Source organism: Gorilla gorilla, chromosome 19, assembly GCF_029281585.2.
Source record: "Gorilla gorilla gorilla isolate KB3781 chromosome 19, NHGRI_mGorGor1-v2.1_pri, whole genome shotgun sequence".
Classification (NCBI taxonomy): Eukaryota; Metazoa; Chordata; class Mammalia; order Primates; family Hominidae; genus Gorilla; species Gorilla gorilla.
The window spans coordinates 70,920,939-70,937,166 of NC_073243.2; the positions used below are offsets into that span (position 1 = coordinate 70,920,939).

At 39.3% G+C, this 16,228-nt stretch overlaps 1 protein-coding gene across 1 annotated transcript in view; it reads right to left on the reverse strand.

The window, feature by feature from the left end:
- The window catches only part of C7 (complement C7), an 82,510-nt gene that overhangs the window by 11,459 nt on the left and 54,823 nt on the right, over positions 1 to 16,228 (reverse strand). Inside the window, exons 10-14 of the mRNA XM_031003284.3 lie at positions 15,926 to 16,092; positions 13,238 to 13,466; positions 11,879 to 12,050; positions 9,328 to 9,415; positions 6,636 to 6,768 (exon numbers count right to left, since the gene is read on the reverse strand). Coding sequence (XP_030859144.2) covers positions 6,636 to 6,768; positions 9,328 to 9,415; positions 11,879 to 12,050; positions 13,238 to 13,466; positions 15,926 to 16,092 — 789 coding nt within the window. The remainder of the gene's footprint in view (positions 1 to 6,635; positions 6,769 to 9,327; positions 9,416 to 11,878; positions 12,051 to 13,237; positions 13,467 to 15,925; positions 16,093 to 16,228) is intronic.

Below are 16,228 nucleotides of genomic sequence, written 5' to 3' on the forward strand. Positions count from 1 at the left end.
TGTTTGTAATCTATCTATCTGACAAATGGCTAATATCCAGAATCTACAGGGAACTTAAACAAATTTACAACAGAAAAACAAGCAACCCCATCAAAAAGTGGGCGAAGGATATGAACAGACATTTCTCAAAAGAAGACATTTATGCAGCCAACAAACATGTGAAAAAATGCTCATCATCACTGGTCACCAGAGAAATGCAAATCAAAACCACAATGAGATACCATCTCATGCCAGTTAGAATGGTGATCATTAAAAAGTCTGGAAAGAACAGATGCTGATGGGGATGTGGAGAAATAGGAATGCTTTTACACTGTTGGTGGGAGTGTAAACTAGTTCAATCATTGTGGAAGACAGTATGGCGATTCCTCAAGGATCTAGAACCAGAAATACCATTTGACCCAGCAATCCCATTACTGGGTATATACCTAAAGGGTTATAAATCATTCTACTGTAAAGACACATGCACACGTATGTTTATTGCAGCACTACTTACAATAGCAAAGACTTGGAACCAACCCAAATGCCCATCAATGATAGACTGGATAAAGAAAATACGGCACATATACACCATGGAATACTATAACGGGTTAATGTCCTTTGCAGAGACATGGATGAAGCTGGAAACCATCATCCTCAGCAAACTAACACAGGAACAGAAAATGCATGTTCTCACTCATAAGTGGGAGTTGAACAATGAGAACACATGGACACAGGGAGTGGAACATCACACACTGTGGCCTGTCAGGGGATGGGGGGCAAGGGGAGGGAAAGCATTAGGAAAAATACCTAATGCATGCGAGGCTTAAAACCTAGATGATGGGTTGATAGATGCAGCAAACTGCCATAGCACATATATACCTATGTAACAAACCTGCACATTCAACACATGTATCCCAGAACTTAAAGTAAAATTTTTAAAAAAATTAAAAACTCCTAGGCTCAAGCAATCCTCCTGACTCAACCTCCTGAGTAGGTGGGATCACAGGCACATGCCACCACACCCAGCTAAAGCACCACCTTTAAACTTGCAGACATAAAAGTGTTCAGTGTTCCCTGACTTTTCATCTGTATTCTTTCTTACTCAATTACAGTCATTAGCTCAAATAGCTTACTTCAAAAAATAAAAGAGAAGAAGAAAAAACACACATAGTATAAACAGCAAGTCAGAATTCATGATTAAAAAAAAAGTCTTGCTAATATCCCTAATGGACTTTGGACAATATTCTACAAAGTATTGCTGTATCTTTACAGCATTGTCATCAGAAAACCCATTCATTCATTTATTCATTCAAAAACAGCATTTGATGGATGCACTGAAGGCTTTGACTTCATCACAATGAGATATATCAACGTAGCAAAATTGAGCTAATACTCCATGAATATATACAAAAATCCACAGCATTTTTTGAATGCCTATATTTTGCCAAATATGTTGCGCACTGCTTGGGACACAGCAAAGTACAAGTCACATCTTATGCCTTCCAAAACTTCATAATCTAGTATTGAATCTGCTTGTTTCTAATGCGTTTGCTGCTTTGACATTAAATCTCCTACCAAGACAAAAAAAATAGAAAGACTGTACAAAATTAAAAGGAAAACTATTTCTGAAAGAATCAGAGCACTAACAAGGCAGTGCAAGTTTGAAAGTCCAAGATTTCAGAGAGAAGGGAAGTCTAATGTGGTGATTACATTTACATTTGGTAACACATTTTTCCTTGAGGTATTTGTAAATTAAAAAAAAAAGAAAATATGCTGAAAGGCTGCTAAACTGAAGAGAAAACCATAGCTCAGAGGCTAAAAAGATAAACAGCTTTTAGCAGTCTCACAGGACCAGGGTTTTAAAAACTAGAGTCCAGTCCTGTCAAAAAGAAGGGGCCAGGTAGAAAGCCCATACCTTCAGTTGGAATCCCTTAATGGACACATCCTTGGAATAGAGATAACCCAGACATAAGCCAGCCTTACTGGTTGCCATAAACAAAAGTTAGTCTTCTCTAGAGGAAGATAGCATCATCCAATTTTTAAATTTTCATACGTAAAGTCTGACATTCAATTAAAACTAATTTAACATTCAAAAAGACAAGAATTGACCAAATTCCAACCAAAAAAAACAATAGAAACAGACTTACAGTAACAGACTTACCTAAAGAATGAAATTAACAGATACAGGCCCTGAAACAACTGAAATTAATATATTTTTTTAAATGACAAGATGGAGAATTACAACAGAGAATTAGAAAATATAAAACAGTAAACATAAATGTTTGAAGTAATTGATGTTATTTACTCTGATTTGCTTACTACACACTGTTTACACATATCAAAACATCGCTTAAAAACTATATTTTTAAGTGAAAAATTTTAATATTTTTAAATATAATAATGTAAGAATATAGGCTCATTCATTATAATAAATATACCACATTAATGGAAGACGTTAATACCTAATAGGGAAACTGGGTGGGAAGTAAGGAAGTAGATGGGAGCTCTCTGTACTTTCTAGTCAGTTTTTTGTAAGCTAAAACTGCTCTAAAAATGAAGTTATTAATTTAAAAATTCACTATGCAGTAAAAAAGTAGACAAATGAAACCTCTAAAGTTGAAAAATAGCCAGGCATGATGGCTCACACCTATAATCCCAGCACTTTGGGAGACTGAAGCAGGCAGATCACTTGAGCTCAGGAGTTTGAGAACAGCCACGGCAACATGGTGAAACCCCATCTCTACTAAAAAGTTCAAAATTAGCTGGGCACTGTGGCAAGCATCTATAATCCCAGCTACTCAGGAGGCTGAGGCAGGAGAATTGCTTGAGCCCAGGAGGCAGAGATTACAGTGAGCCAAGATCGCACCACTGCACTTCAGCATGGGTGACAGGAGTAAAACCTGTCTCAAAAAAAAAAAATATATATATATATATGTGTATATATATATATATATATATATATATATAAAAAATATATATAATTGTTTTAAGTTGAAAAATAAAATTGATAAAATTTAAAACTCTATAATAGAGTTCTTAAAAGGAGATTATACAGAAATATACAGAGAATTAATAAATTGGAAGATAGGTCAGTTGAAAATATTTAGAATGAGGCCAGGTGCAGTGGCTCATGCCTGTAGTCCCAGCACTTTGGGAGGCCCAGGCAGGGAGATCACTTGAGGTCAGGAATTCAAGACCAGCCTGGCCAACATGGCAAAACCTCATCTTTACTAAAAATACAAAAATTAGCCAGATGCAGTGCTGCATGCCTGTAATTCCAGCTACTCAGGAGGCTGAGCCAGGAGAATTGTTTGAACCTGGGAAGCGGAGGTTGAAGTGAGCCGAGATCGCACCACTGCACTCCAGCCTGGAAAACAAACCATCTCAAATAAAAACAGGAAAAAGAAAAAGAAAATATTTAGAATGAAACAGAGGGAGAAAAGATGGAAAACAAACAAAAAAAGGATGTTAAAAAATATAATGGTCCAAAAAATGTATAATTTGTGTCCCATAAGGACAAGTGAGCAAGAATGGGACAGAAGCAATGTTTTAGGACATAATGGTCAAGAAATGGTCTAAAACTGACAAAAGACTTAAAGCACAGGTTCAGTAAAAGCCCAGAAAAATATAAAGAAAATTATACCTAGACATCAGAGTAAAGTTGCTGGAGAAAACCAAAAACAAAAAACAATTAATAATACCCTTTTCCCACCCCAGCACTACTGGGCCTGCAGGTCTCTGTCAAGCCACAAATGCAGGTCTCTGTCCCACAGGATGGGGTTTGTTAAAGTTGTTAATAATAAGGCCTACTTTAAAAGATACTAAGTGAAATTTAGAAGATGACAAGAGGGTAAAACTGATCACTATGTTCGGAAATGCTTGGTGATACAGGATAAAAATAAATACAGCACACCCAAATACAGGATGATATTTTGTGTAACAAACAGAGTTATCATTTGTCAGATTGCTTAGTCCTGTGTAGAAGGGAACGTGATAGTCTGTGCAGTGTATGCACATGAACTGCCAAAATATGGTGTGAAGATTGGAGCCAAGATCGCTCCATTGCAATCCAGCCTGGGAGACAAGAATGAAACTCCGTCTCAAATAAATAAATAAATAAATAAAATAAAAAATAACTGCTAGCTTAGAATGTCTTACCTAATAAAAATATCCTGGCCAGGTGCAGTGGCTCATGCCTGTAATTTCAACACTTTGGGAGGCCAAGGTGGACAGATCACGAGGTCAAGAGATGGAGACCATCCTGGCCAACATGGTGAAACTCCATCTCTACTAAAAATACAAAAAGTAGCTGGGCATGGTTGTGCAAGGCTGTTGTCCCAGCTACTCAGGAGGCTGAGGTAGGAGAATCGCTTGAACCCAGGAGGCAGAGGTTGCAGTGAGGCAAGATCACGCCACTGCACTCCAGCCTGGCGATAAGCAAGACTCCGTCTCAAAAAAAAAAAAAAAAAATCCTTTGAAAAGTCAAGGTAAAAGACAGACATTTCATCAGTCGGTTCACAATAAAGGAAAAGAAGCCCTTCAAGTAGAAGTTTCTTATTAATCTTTTCAAAGAACAAACTTTTGGCTTTATTAACTCCCAACTAGCAAATATTCATATTCATATACTATTTCATTTATTTCTGCTTAAGGATTCCAAGAGAAAGAGAGAGAGAGAGATTAATAAGTAAAAGACAATGCCCATCAGTCAATGAACGAGTGGATAAAGAAACTGTGGTATATATATACGATAGAATACTACTCAGCCATAAAAAGGAATTAATTAATGGCATTCTCAGCAACGTGGATGAGACTGGAGACTATTATTCTAAGTGAAGTAACTCAGGAATTAAAAACCAAATATTGTGCCAGGCGTGGTAGCTCATGCCTGTAATCCCAGCACTTTGGGAGGCCGAGTCAGGCAGACCACGAGGTCAGGAGTTCAAGATCATCCTGGCCAACATAGTGAAACCCCATCTCTACTAAAAATACAAAAATTAGCCGGTCGTGGCGGTGTGCACCTGTAGTCCCAGCTACTCAGAAGGCTGAGGCAGGAGAATTGTTTGAATGCTTGAACCCAGGAGGCAGAAGTTGCAGTGAGCTGAGATCGTGCCACTGCACTCCAGCTTGGGCAACAGAGAGAGACTCCATCTCAAAAAAAAAAAAGAAAGAAAACCAAACATTGCATCTTCTCACTCACAAGTGGGAGCTAAGCTATGAAGATGCAAAGGCATAAGACTGATGTAATGGACTTTGGGGATTCAGAGAGAAAGGGTGGGAAGGGGGTAAGGGATAAAAGACTACAAACTGGGTGCAGTGTATACTGCTTGGGTGATGGGTGCACCAAAATCTCACAATCACCACTAAAGAACTTACTCGTGTAACCAAACACCACCTGTTCCCCAAAAACCTATGGAAATTTTAAAAAATTAAAATTAAAAATTAAATTAAATTAAAAAATAAGAAAAAGACAGACAAACCAATTATTTGTAACGGGCAAAAGACATGGACAGCCATTTCTCCAAAGAATAAAACCAATGGCTAACGAACATATGAAAACAAGCTTAACATTATTAGTCATTAGAAAAAATATAAAAATAGGCCGGGCACAGTAGCTCGCACCTATAATGCTAGCACTCTGGGAGGCCAAGATGGGTGGATTGCCTGAGTTCAGGACTTCGAGACCAGCCTGGCCAACATAGTGAAACCCTGTCTCTACTAAAAATACAAAAAATTAGCAGAGTGTGTTGGCACACACCTGTAGTCCCATCTACTCAGGAGGCTGAGGCACAAGAATCACATGAACCTGGGATGTGGAGGTTGCAGTGAGCCAAGATGGAACCACTGCACTCCAGCCTTGGCAAAAGAGTGAGACTCTGTCTCCAAAAAATATATATATATATATCACTATACGCTCACCACTGTGTCTGATGCTATCAAGTGTTAGTAAGGACAAATGCAATCTTGATTTATCAGATTATGCTAGAGATGTAAATCAGTACAACCACTTGGAGGGCTGGCAGCCTCCACTAAATCTAAATGTATGTATACCCAAAGTATGCATACCCAATTACTCAGAAATTTCACAATAGGTATATTCCCAAAGGGAGAAATATATGTATGTGTGTGTGTGTACACTAGGGCTTTCCTCATATAGCACAGAGCAACTGATTTAGGAAAAATGTATCACTGCAGCTCGGCCTATTCATTTGCTGAACAAACTTATATTGCAAGAGAGATGGAAGCCAGAGTAGTTTTAGGGTGGTGCAGCATGCAGATGCTGTTATTCAGATGCCTCTATCCGAACAGAACAGGAGGCAAAGCATTTAAGAAAGTTGTTTGATTGTGGTACATCCTGAGTAACTGAACTCTAAAGAATATCCTAATGGTCTTCATCTAAAGAGAATTCCCTGGCCTACTTTAATTTGCATCAGAAAGTTTTAAATTGCAATGAAATTGACCTCACTGCATGGGAACATTACCAACTAGAGAAGGCGGAGGGCTTATTCAAGTCATTCCTAAAACTTGAACAGGATCATGTCAGACTTACAGGAAAGGAAGGCCGACACATGGGCCATATGGTGAGTGTTATTTATCTTGATTCATTCTCTTCCACGTAATTTTCTCATCTTAAATTATATACAACTGACGCCACTCACTCTGACAATGCATTTCCCCAACAAGCCATCGTAAATCTTCTCCACATCTGGCCACTGGGTTTCCAATAAGAGAGTATCCTTCATTGCAAGTGTACACTACGTTTTTCCCCACAGGAAACATTGTACCTTCATCCTAAACAAAAGTAAAAGATGGAAAAGGAAAGAGTTTGTCTATTTTGCATTAACAAAACGTTTCTTTACATATATTTGGTCTATAAATCATAATCATCAGGCAAGCTACATTTAATTGATTCAGAAAAGTGTCTATAAAAACATTTTCCCCTATATAGTCAATAACACTAGCACCACCATTAATTGAAATAAAACGATTAATACCACTGTCTATAATGTATTGATTGCTCCCAAAATACCAAGGACTATACTAAGCATTCTACTAAAATTACATTCTATTAAAATTATTTGGACACTGTCCAAATAATTTCTTTTCCTTTAACTTTTAGGAAAAATCAGTTCTTTATTAGATTTGGAGAACATCTTTGTCCGTCAACTCTTCATATTAAGTTATTACCAGGCCGGGCATGGTGTCTCATGCCTGTAATTCTAGCCCTTTGGGAGGCCAAGGCAGGTGGATCACCTGAGGTCAGGAGTTCGAGACCAGCCTGGCCAACATAGTGAAACCCTGTATCTAATAAAAATACAAAAATTAGCAGGGCATGGTGGTGCATGCCTGTAGTCCCAGCTACTCAGGAGGCTGAGACATCAGAATCACTTGAACCTGGGGGATGGAGGTTGCAGTGAGGCGAGATAGTGCCACTGCATGCCAGCCTGTGTGACAGAGCAAGACTCTGTCTCTCCCTCTCTCTCTAAAAAAAAAAAAAAAAAAAAAGTATTATGAGCTGTTCATTGACAATACTGCCATACTGCCTACAAAATGTCAGTATGAACACCCAGAAATTTTCCAATCCTATTAGTATGTTCATGAAAGTTTAAGTTTCTTGCTGATAACTTTTAGGGGAAGCATAATGTTGATCTTCTCCCATCCTACCTCCTACTCCACACTATATGTATGGAATGCTGCTGGGGCTGGGTCAGATTCAAGAACATTTCACTAACCTATAATGGCAGGAAGTAAGCTTTCATGGCGAAGCAAGGAGGAATTTGAAGTCTGAGCCTGGGGGTGGATGAAGGGTAATCACACTCATTCAGGGTCTCTCTTTCCTTACCCTTCTCATTGTTTTCCACCCAAGGGGATGGTGAAAAACTCAAGCCTGGGAGAGGGCTTGGAGCTCAGGCCTTTTCCAGCTCTGCTCTAGGGATTAGAAAAAGATTTCCTGGTATCTCCTTCCCATTGTCAGTCTGCGCTTCCTGGCCCACTCTGGCTCTATCATGGAAGTTAGTAGAAAACAGAATGGGCCAGGCTGATGCTGAGGTTTGAGGGAAATGGGGAGGAGCACATGTTCTGTTTCGACTCATGATCCTATTCCTTCCTCCACCTTGCAAAAACAAAACAAAACAAAAACTTTCATATGAGGAAGTCTGATTCAACAGTGCACAAATGTGGCTGTATATCATAATCACTTGTAGAAATTACAAAATAGACTCTTAGGCTGTACTCCCAACCTATCAAATCAGAAAATGTGGAGGACAAGGGAGAAAGAGCCATCTCTAGTTTTAAGTTCCCTGAGTAATTCGGATGCAGCCAGTTCACAGAGCAATATTTGGGACTCCTGGCTCCTAAAACAACACTACACACACTGCAGTTGGGGACAGCAGCCTCATGGTTTGCTAACATGCATGAGTTTGCTTGGCCTATTCTCTGAGCATATGTTCCATTCAGGAACTCCATGAATTACGGTGACTGTGGTAGGACAGAATGGGTGGTAGAGATGCTAGGTTGATTTTCTCTCTCTCTCTCTGCACAAACACACACACATGTGCGTGAACACACAACTTTCATCTCCCAATAGTGCCTACATTTGGGGAAACAGTAAATTTTCAGTGAATGCATGTTCAAGGGCCTGGGGTTTGAAAAGCAAAATCCCTTGTGAGGAGAGCAGTGCTGGTAACATAGAGAGAGTCCTCATGAACAATATCCTGTGTGAGCCACGAAGAGGCACCACTGGGGCTTCATGCCAAAGCCTCTTCATAAAGACTGAGAGCAGCATTAACGAAAATGTCCCAAAAGCCAAGAACAACAAAAGTCCCTAGAATGAAAAATGGCAGATGACTACTCTTCTTTCCTGAACAGGAAAGTTCAATTGCTCAAAGTAGAATGATCCATATCTCACTAGACTCTAGCTAACTGTCTTATTGACTCCTGGAATAAACCTAATACTTCATCCCAGGGCCTACAGTTATGAGGGGGGAGAAAAAAAGTCAGTGGCAAAAATAAGAGAAGCTCTGTGAGTTAAAGAGCAAGCTTGTAGATTCGCAGTTTGGTGTTTAGGGTGGCAGTGTTTAGTAGCCCTCTGGCATGATTACATTTTTGATTCACTGGGTGGCAGTGTTGATTTCCTGCACCATAGAAGATACACTGCCTTCTGCAGAATTCAAATCACCTTGGGCCAAAGAAAAAAAGTCACACACTAAAACCCTCACCACTAAAACTAAAATGCACATATAAAATATTTTTGGCACGGCTTCACCATAGAGGAAGAAAATAGGTTATGGGCTCAGCAGAGAGATAGAAGTTAGAGCATTATAAAGGAAAAAAATATCTTTCATAACCAACTTGAACAAATCCATCTTTCAAGGCAGGAGGTGATGGACAGAATTCTGTTGGAACCAAAGACAAAGGAAAGCAATGTGGTTCAAGCAACCTGGAAGGAAAAAAAATGTAATTAATGTGATTGATTTGCACAGTATAATAATTATTTTGCATTACGTTGGATTTCTCCTTTGTATCTGAAGGAACTCCATTCATTTAAGTACATTGGTGTAATATTTTTGTCATTCTTAGAACCAAATATCTGCTTACATCCTGTGGTAGAAAACTCAAACATAAACTCAAGCTAACAAAAGACAGTGATTTAAATAGCTGCTAGGTCAGTAGTATGAAAAACAAACAGAAAGAATGAAAAGAAAAGGAAAGTCTTTGGCCAACATACTACTTTCTGCTTTCTAGAGGTCACCTGTTTCAAAAACTATTTTTCCTCTTGCCGTTTGGTTCTGAAATTCATTTAATACAGAATTAATTCTGTATTGAAAATAAGGTATTGGGCGAGACACGACAGCTCACGCCTGTAATCCCAGCACTTGGGGAGGACAGGGCAGGCAGATAGCCTGAGGTCAGGAGTTCCGAGACCAGCCTGGCCAACAAGGTGAAACCCCATCTCTACTAAAACTACAAAAATTAGCTGGGCACAGTGGTGCACATCTGTAATCCCAGCCACTTAGGAGGCTGAGGCAGGAGAATCTCCTGAGCTTGGGAGGCGGAGATTGCAGTGAGCTGAGATCCCACCACTGTACTCCTGCCTGGGTGACAGAGTGAGACTCCACCTCAAAGAAAAAAAAAAAGAAGAAGGTAATTAGAGTTAGTGACCCCAAAAGAGAGGTAACACAAAATTATAACTACCTTTTACTAAGCATTTACTATGTGTCAGGCACCATGGCAGTTGCTCTGCATATGTTCATTACCTCAATTCATACAGCAACACCATGAGATACATGGAAAAAACAATGGCACAGAAAGTTCAAATAACTTGTCCAAGATTATGAACTAATAAATACCAAAGCTGGATTTACGTCTAGTCAATTAGGCTCCTACAATTGTGCACCTTCTACCTCTCACAAGGCAATAGAGAAATAGGAAGTCTTAGTGTCTACATTTTTTTCTGAACGTGTATAACTGAAAGCACATTATTTGGTGAAAGCAAGTTTAAGTAAGGCTTGGAGTAAGAATCTTAAGCCTAAAAGGAAGATGGGAGAACAGAAGTCCTAATATCATCCCACAAGTGCCAATCCTGACACTTTACCATCACTATGACCATCTCTTGGGGGAGCCTGTAATAAAGATAATGATAATGATGACATCTGTCATTAAACAATGGTTTTCAAGACTGCCTCTAAGGTCAAAATAACACTAATATTATCTCCACTCCAGAGACACAAAATCTGAGAGAAAGCAGTACAAATAGCCTGGGAGTGTGGCCTCCTTCTCATCTGAGTTCCTTATAATCTTGCCATACTTTGAGGAAACTGTGGCAAGTTTAATTTTCCTGTTCGTGCTGAGAAAGATGATACTTCCCCTCCCCTGAGCACCAAGAGTGAAAAATCTCTTCAATGACTTTCTTAGGATGTACCTCTCCTCCTAGCTTTATGTCAAAAAGCAGGAAAAATGCATCCTCTCAGAGATCTCCTCCCAGACCCTCATCCTCCCAGAAACATGTGCACAGCAGCCAGCATCCTCTTCCCACCATAATTCACATGCTTGCCAGCTTCCTCAGTCAAGAGATACTGATTAATGCCAGATTACAAGGCACCAAAGATTTAGGAATAAGGCTTCCCACCTTATTCTTTTTTCTTTATTCACCCTATGCTTCTACCAGATACCCAAGCACCTCATCTCTTTCTTCAACTCACATGACCTTCAAATTATTTTACTAGAACATTTTGCCAAGTCCAGTCAGCAAAAATTACTAAGGACAATGTAAAACAGTAGGGTGTGGCATAAAGAATTCTGACCCAGGGCTATGATTCATCAACTGAGCATTTTTGAGAAGGCTTTTGCAGGGTCCTGACAAATGGGAAGTTTAGTGCCAGGCTACTGGGTTCACCCACCAAGATATTCTCCATCTCAAGCAACTGGCTGTATGCTTAATCCAAAAAATAAATAAGAATGGTATATCTGAAAAGTAATACAAACTTTAATGAATGCTTAGTAATCACTTTGGGTGCTTAATCTCATTTAATTCTGACAGTAACAATAAACAGATAATCTTAGTATCAGTTTACCTGCTATTATCATGCTAATTTTAGAGATGTGGCCAGTAACTTGCCCAAGGTCACACAGCAAGTAGGTGGCCAAAACGAATGAGAATGATCGTATCCACTCAGCAGGACTACTCCCAATTACCCAGCCTTCTGTAACACTTGTTTCAGGAAAACCTGAAGCACACAGAGCAAGCTCCTTCAACTCACCCTAGTGCTAAGGGACAAAGCAGTCCCTGGTAAAAATAGCCATTTAACTTCTAAATCTCTCGACAGCAGCGATCATGTGTTCCATGCTAACTGCAGAGGGTACTGTGTTCTATGCAACTGCCAGGGGGTCGGGTCTCCATTACCTCAAGTGCTCCAGCTCCTCATCTTCGCATTGTGTGCTTTCTGTCGTTTCTCCAATGCAGGATCTCCCACCCCCACTGGGAGGTGGGTTATTGCATTCACGGCTTCTTGTTTTCTTCCCTTGGACACAGGGGCTCCAAGAGGACCAGCAACTCCAACCTCCATCAACCCCTCCTACGAGATGAGAAAGAGGTTGATCAATAAGTTCTTAAAGAGGGCTTGGGAACTTAGTGCTATGCTTCCTGCTAACAAGTTAATTGGAGGAAGAGATCATTCTGGATATTGATTACCTTCACTCTTCATTGAGGTTTTCTACAATGTTCAGAATGGCTCTACATACAGACTAGGAATGTCCATATTAAGGTTGCATTAGTGAACCTCTTGCAATAATATCCTTAATTTGTTGATTATTTTACAACTGTTTCAAAGCACTTTTACGTACGTTGTATCATTTATTTACTTCTCACAACAGTGAATGGAGGTGGGCAGGAAATGTTACCATTCTATTTAATTAGACAGCAGGAGAGGGTGCTTCCATTTTAACAGATAAGGGGAAATCCAAGCCACAAAGGAGTGAATCACAGTCGTAGAATTTTAATTACCAGAACAGGCCACTTGGAGAGACATTTAGGGATAAGGATGCCTTTGTAATGCTTGTATATAAGCCTCTATAGTTTAGTCTTATATTTATTCATTTATCGTTCATTTAGTGACTTCTATGAATCAAGCCTTTTGTCAAGCTCTGGGAATGAAGAAAGGAATCAAACAGCCCTGACCTTAAGTAATGAGCATTCTAGAAGAGACAGACATGTACATACATATAGAAACAAAAGTATATAGATTGTAGTCATACTTTGACTACTCATAAAGTCAATTTCACATAGCCCTGTACTAAGTGCTTGAAGCACCATATACACTGTAGAGCACACAGCAGATGTTCAACAAATATTTGTGAGTGATTGATAGTACATCACACAGAATAGAAATAGAAATGTTTCAAAGAGCATGCCATCAGAAAGATTAGGCAATGCAAATATACAAGCTCCACAGACCTTTGCTACAGCAAAACCTTATTGAGATAATTACAGAGGATGAAGGTGTTTTAATCATAACTCTATTCTAATAGAGAATGGGAAGTGGAGGGCACAGTGGGGCTGTTACTTCAGGTGGATAAATAGAGATAACAGCAAAGAGCCTTAACCACAGTAGCTATAATCTGAAAGTAGGAAAGGGAAGGAGGATTCTAAATTCATTTGAGACTTCATCTCTTCAAACACAAAGAAGCATCTCAAGGAGCAGAGAAACAGGGTAATTCCCTTTCAATGTGTACAGGCTGACTAGAGAAAATTCACCCCACTGACCTGCTTGATTCCCTACGAGGACTCCTTGCTCACACGCCGCACCAAATGTGTACGGTTTACAATGGCACAGACAATGGGTCCCCTCAACAGTAGCCAAACCACCATTTTGACAAGGCCGGCAATGACAGGGGTCAAATTCATCCAGATACTCTTCAAGAGCCCATTTCAGGTATAGTTTTTTCACAGAGGCACAAGGTACTTCCTTTACCAGCTCATATAAAGGTGTCAGCTATAGAGATAAAGACATCATAGTCAGTAATCAGGGATTTAGGCAAGAATATTTTGCTTTTCATGTTTAGGCACGACTCTCATTAAAACAAAATCAAAAGCCACTGGTAAGTTTGTTATAATTGTTTCTTATGCAAATACAAAGGAAAACAGTGCACTCTCTTTGCAACAAAATCAAGACAAACAGGGAAAATTAGGGTCAGATGGGGGAGGAATTTTTTATATATCTTTTGTGCATGCATAAGATTTAAAAAAAAAAAAAAACCAGGCCAGGTGTGATGACTCACGCCTGTAATGCCAGCACTTTGAGAGGCTGCGGCAGGGGGGATCACCTGAGGTCAGGAGTTCAAGACCAGCCTGACCAACATGGAGAAACCCCGTCTCTACTAAAAATACAAAATTAGCCAGGTGTGGTGGCGCATGTCTGTAATCCCAGCTACTCAGGAGGTTGAGGCAGGAGAATCACTTGAACCCGGGAGGTGGAGGTTGCGCTGAGCCGAGATCATGCCATTGCACTCCAGCCTGGGCAACAAGAGTAAAACTCCATCTCAGAATAAAATAAAATAGGACATTCATTTTCTAGTTACAGCAAAGAAGCAAGTGAAATTAAATTTAGAATTAAATGTCCTGACTGAGAGATTTAACATATCTCTTAGTGGAAATCATGGATTCTTTCCTCATGGAGAAATTTAAAACAGGTAAACATTATTACTCTGCGTTGGCTATTTCAGAAGAAAAGCAACCTTGAAATCACAGATGTGCTGACTCAACTTTAACAGTCTGCTCTCCCAGGAACAGAAATGTCTCTGCTTTGTAGCATTTGCCAGTTTCTGCAGTGTAGCTGCTCTCACCATAGCCAATTTCAGGCTGCCACCATGATGCCTGAACTGGGAAGAGATATGCACCATTGGTTCCTGAGAGCCCAAGCTGTTGCGAAAACGATGGCTTTGCATAGTCATGTACCTGTACCTGCATAGTGCCTTTTCTTCTTCTATTCCTTTTTTGCCCTGCTAAAATGTGAGCACAAATATGATAATTTATAGTCTTATGTGGAAAAGTACATGGAGACTGTTAAAGAACATGCGTCTTTCTCTAATCCATAATTTAATCTAATCAAGAGTTTCTAAAGATTTGTATGGGATGCTGACAATGAATACAGGCCATTTTGAATATTAACAGATGGTCCTTTAAGATAAGACTTTCTAGGAAAACTTCACCCTCCCTCCCTCACCCATATTTGGAAGCCAATGGGCACTTTATGGGTGTTAGGAGGGGACTTGAGGACCTATTGCAATTTTTGAGTTTATAAAATGTATCTCTGAAAATCAGGCTTTGCCTGGGACATTGACTTTCATGCAGGGAATAGATCATAGAATCGGTTCTGCTATAATATTTGTTTTGATAAGGTGAATTTGTTCCATTGAGATTGATATACTGAAAATTTTGAGTATAGCACAGATTTGAGATTTTCTTATGTGCAACTATGTCCACATGAAACACAGGGTGAACACAAAATGCTTCACACAGTGGAAACAAGCCACATAGGAATATACAAAACTCATGCATACGCATGTGCGTGGACACACACACACACTCACACACCCCTCAACATCTATGTCAGTTCATTTCCTGCATTATAAACTATACCGTTCACGTCTGCTGTTACAAATGTCTGTCGGGTTTCTGACTGGTGTCCTTCTACCACTTCACAGTAACTCACAAGCTGTAACCCTTCCAAAACCCAGAAAGCTTCAGGTCTTTTTCTAGGTAATGCACCACACTTATTGTAGTATAGATACATTTTTAATAATTTAACATGTATAAAACCATGCAACTATTTTTATTGGCACCTGTCTTTTTCATATGAGTGTCACAGATGATAAATTTGAGTGCTGTGTCTCTAACCTGATTTTTTTTCCATAAGCCCTTTATTGTGCAATTTTGCATAGCTCAATGATTTTTAGAAACACATATGTTGCATTATAAAAGAATTGATGATAACAATAAAACATCTTAAAATTCTGCCAGCCAACTTGTTACTATCCTAATTTGTATGACTTCAGGAGCCCACAAGCCATGGCCACACAAAGAAAGGTGATAGGAACATAACAGAAGGCAAACCTATATGCCTTCCCCTTGCTAGAATTTATAACTCCTCTGAATTAGGGACCAAGGAAGACATAATCGAACTTAGATCAAAAGTTAAAAATGCAAATTTTGTCATTAATTTCTCTTGGAAATTGCAAGACATTTAACATTTGCAACTAAAATATGAGTATAACACATCTTCTGTTTCTTATTATTATGTGTGCATTCATTTTACTCTACAAAATATAATTGGGATACGGAAAATGCTAATTACAGCCATGTCTGTTTAACCATCTTGATTTAACCACCTTCGTTTTCCTCATGCAAATAAACATGACTGCTTCCTATTGCTTTAAACAAAGCCTGACATACCTTTTGTTTTATGACTTCAGGAAGATTAGTCACAGATTCTGCCCAGGCGGAATATCGCCTTTTGTTTCCAGCAGGATTGTCCAGCTCTAGGTAACTAAGGCCAGATATGAGGCCTTCACTTCCCCCACTGATGAACTGGTCTCCTCGCAATACATTGTTCTGGGTTCCTATACAGAAGAAAGCAAATGAAAAGTGAAAAGTCTATCAAGTATTAAAAAAAACTATCAAACTGTATGACATCCTGGAAAAAGCCAAACTATGGAAACAGTCAAAAGATAAATTGTGGTCAGAAAGAAGGGAGGG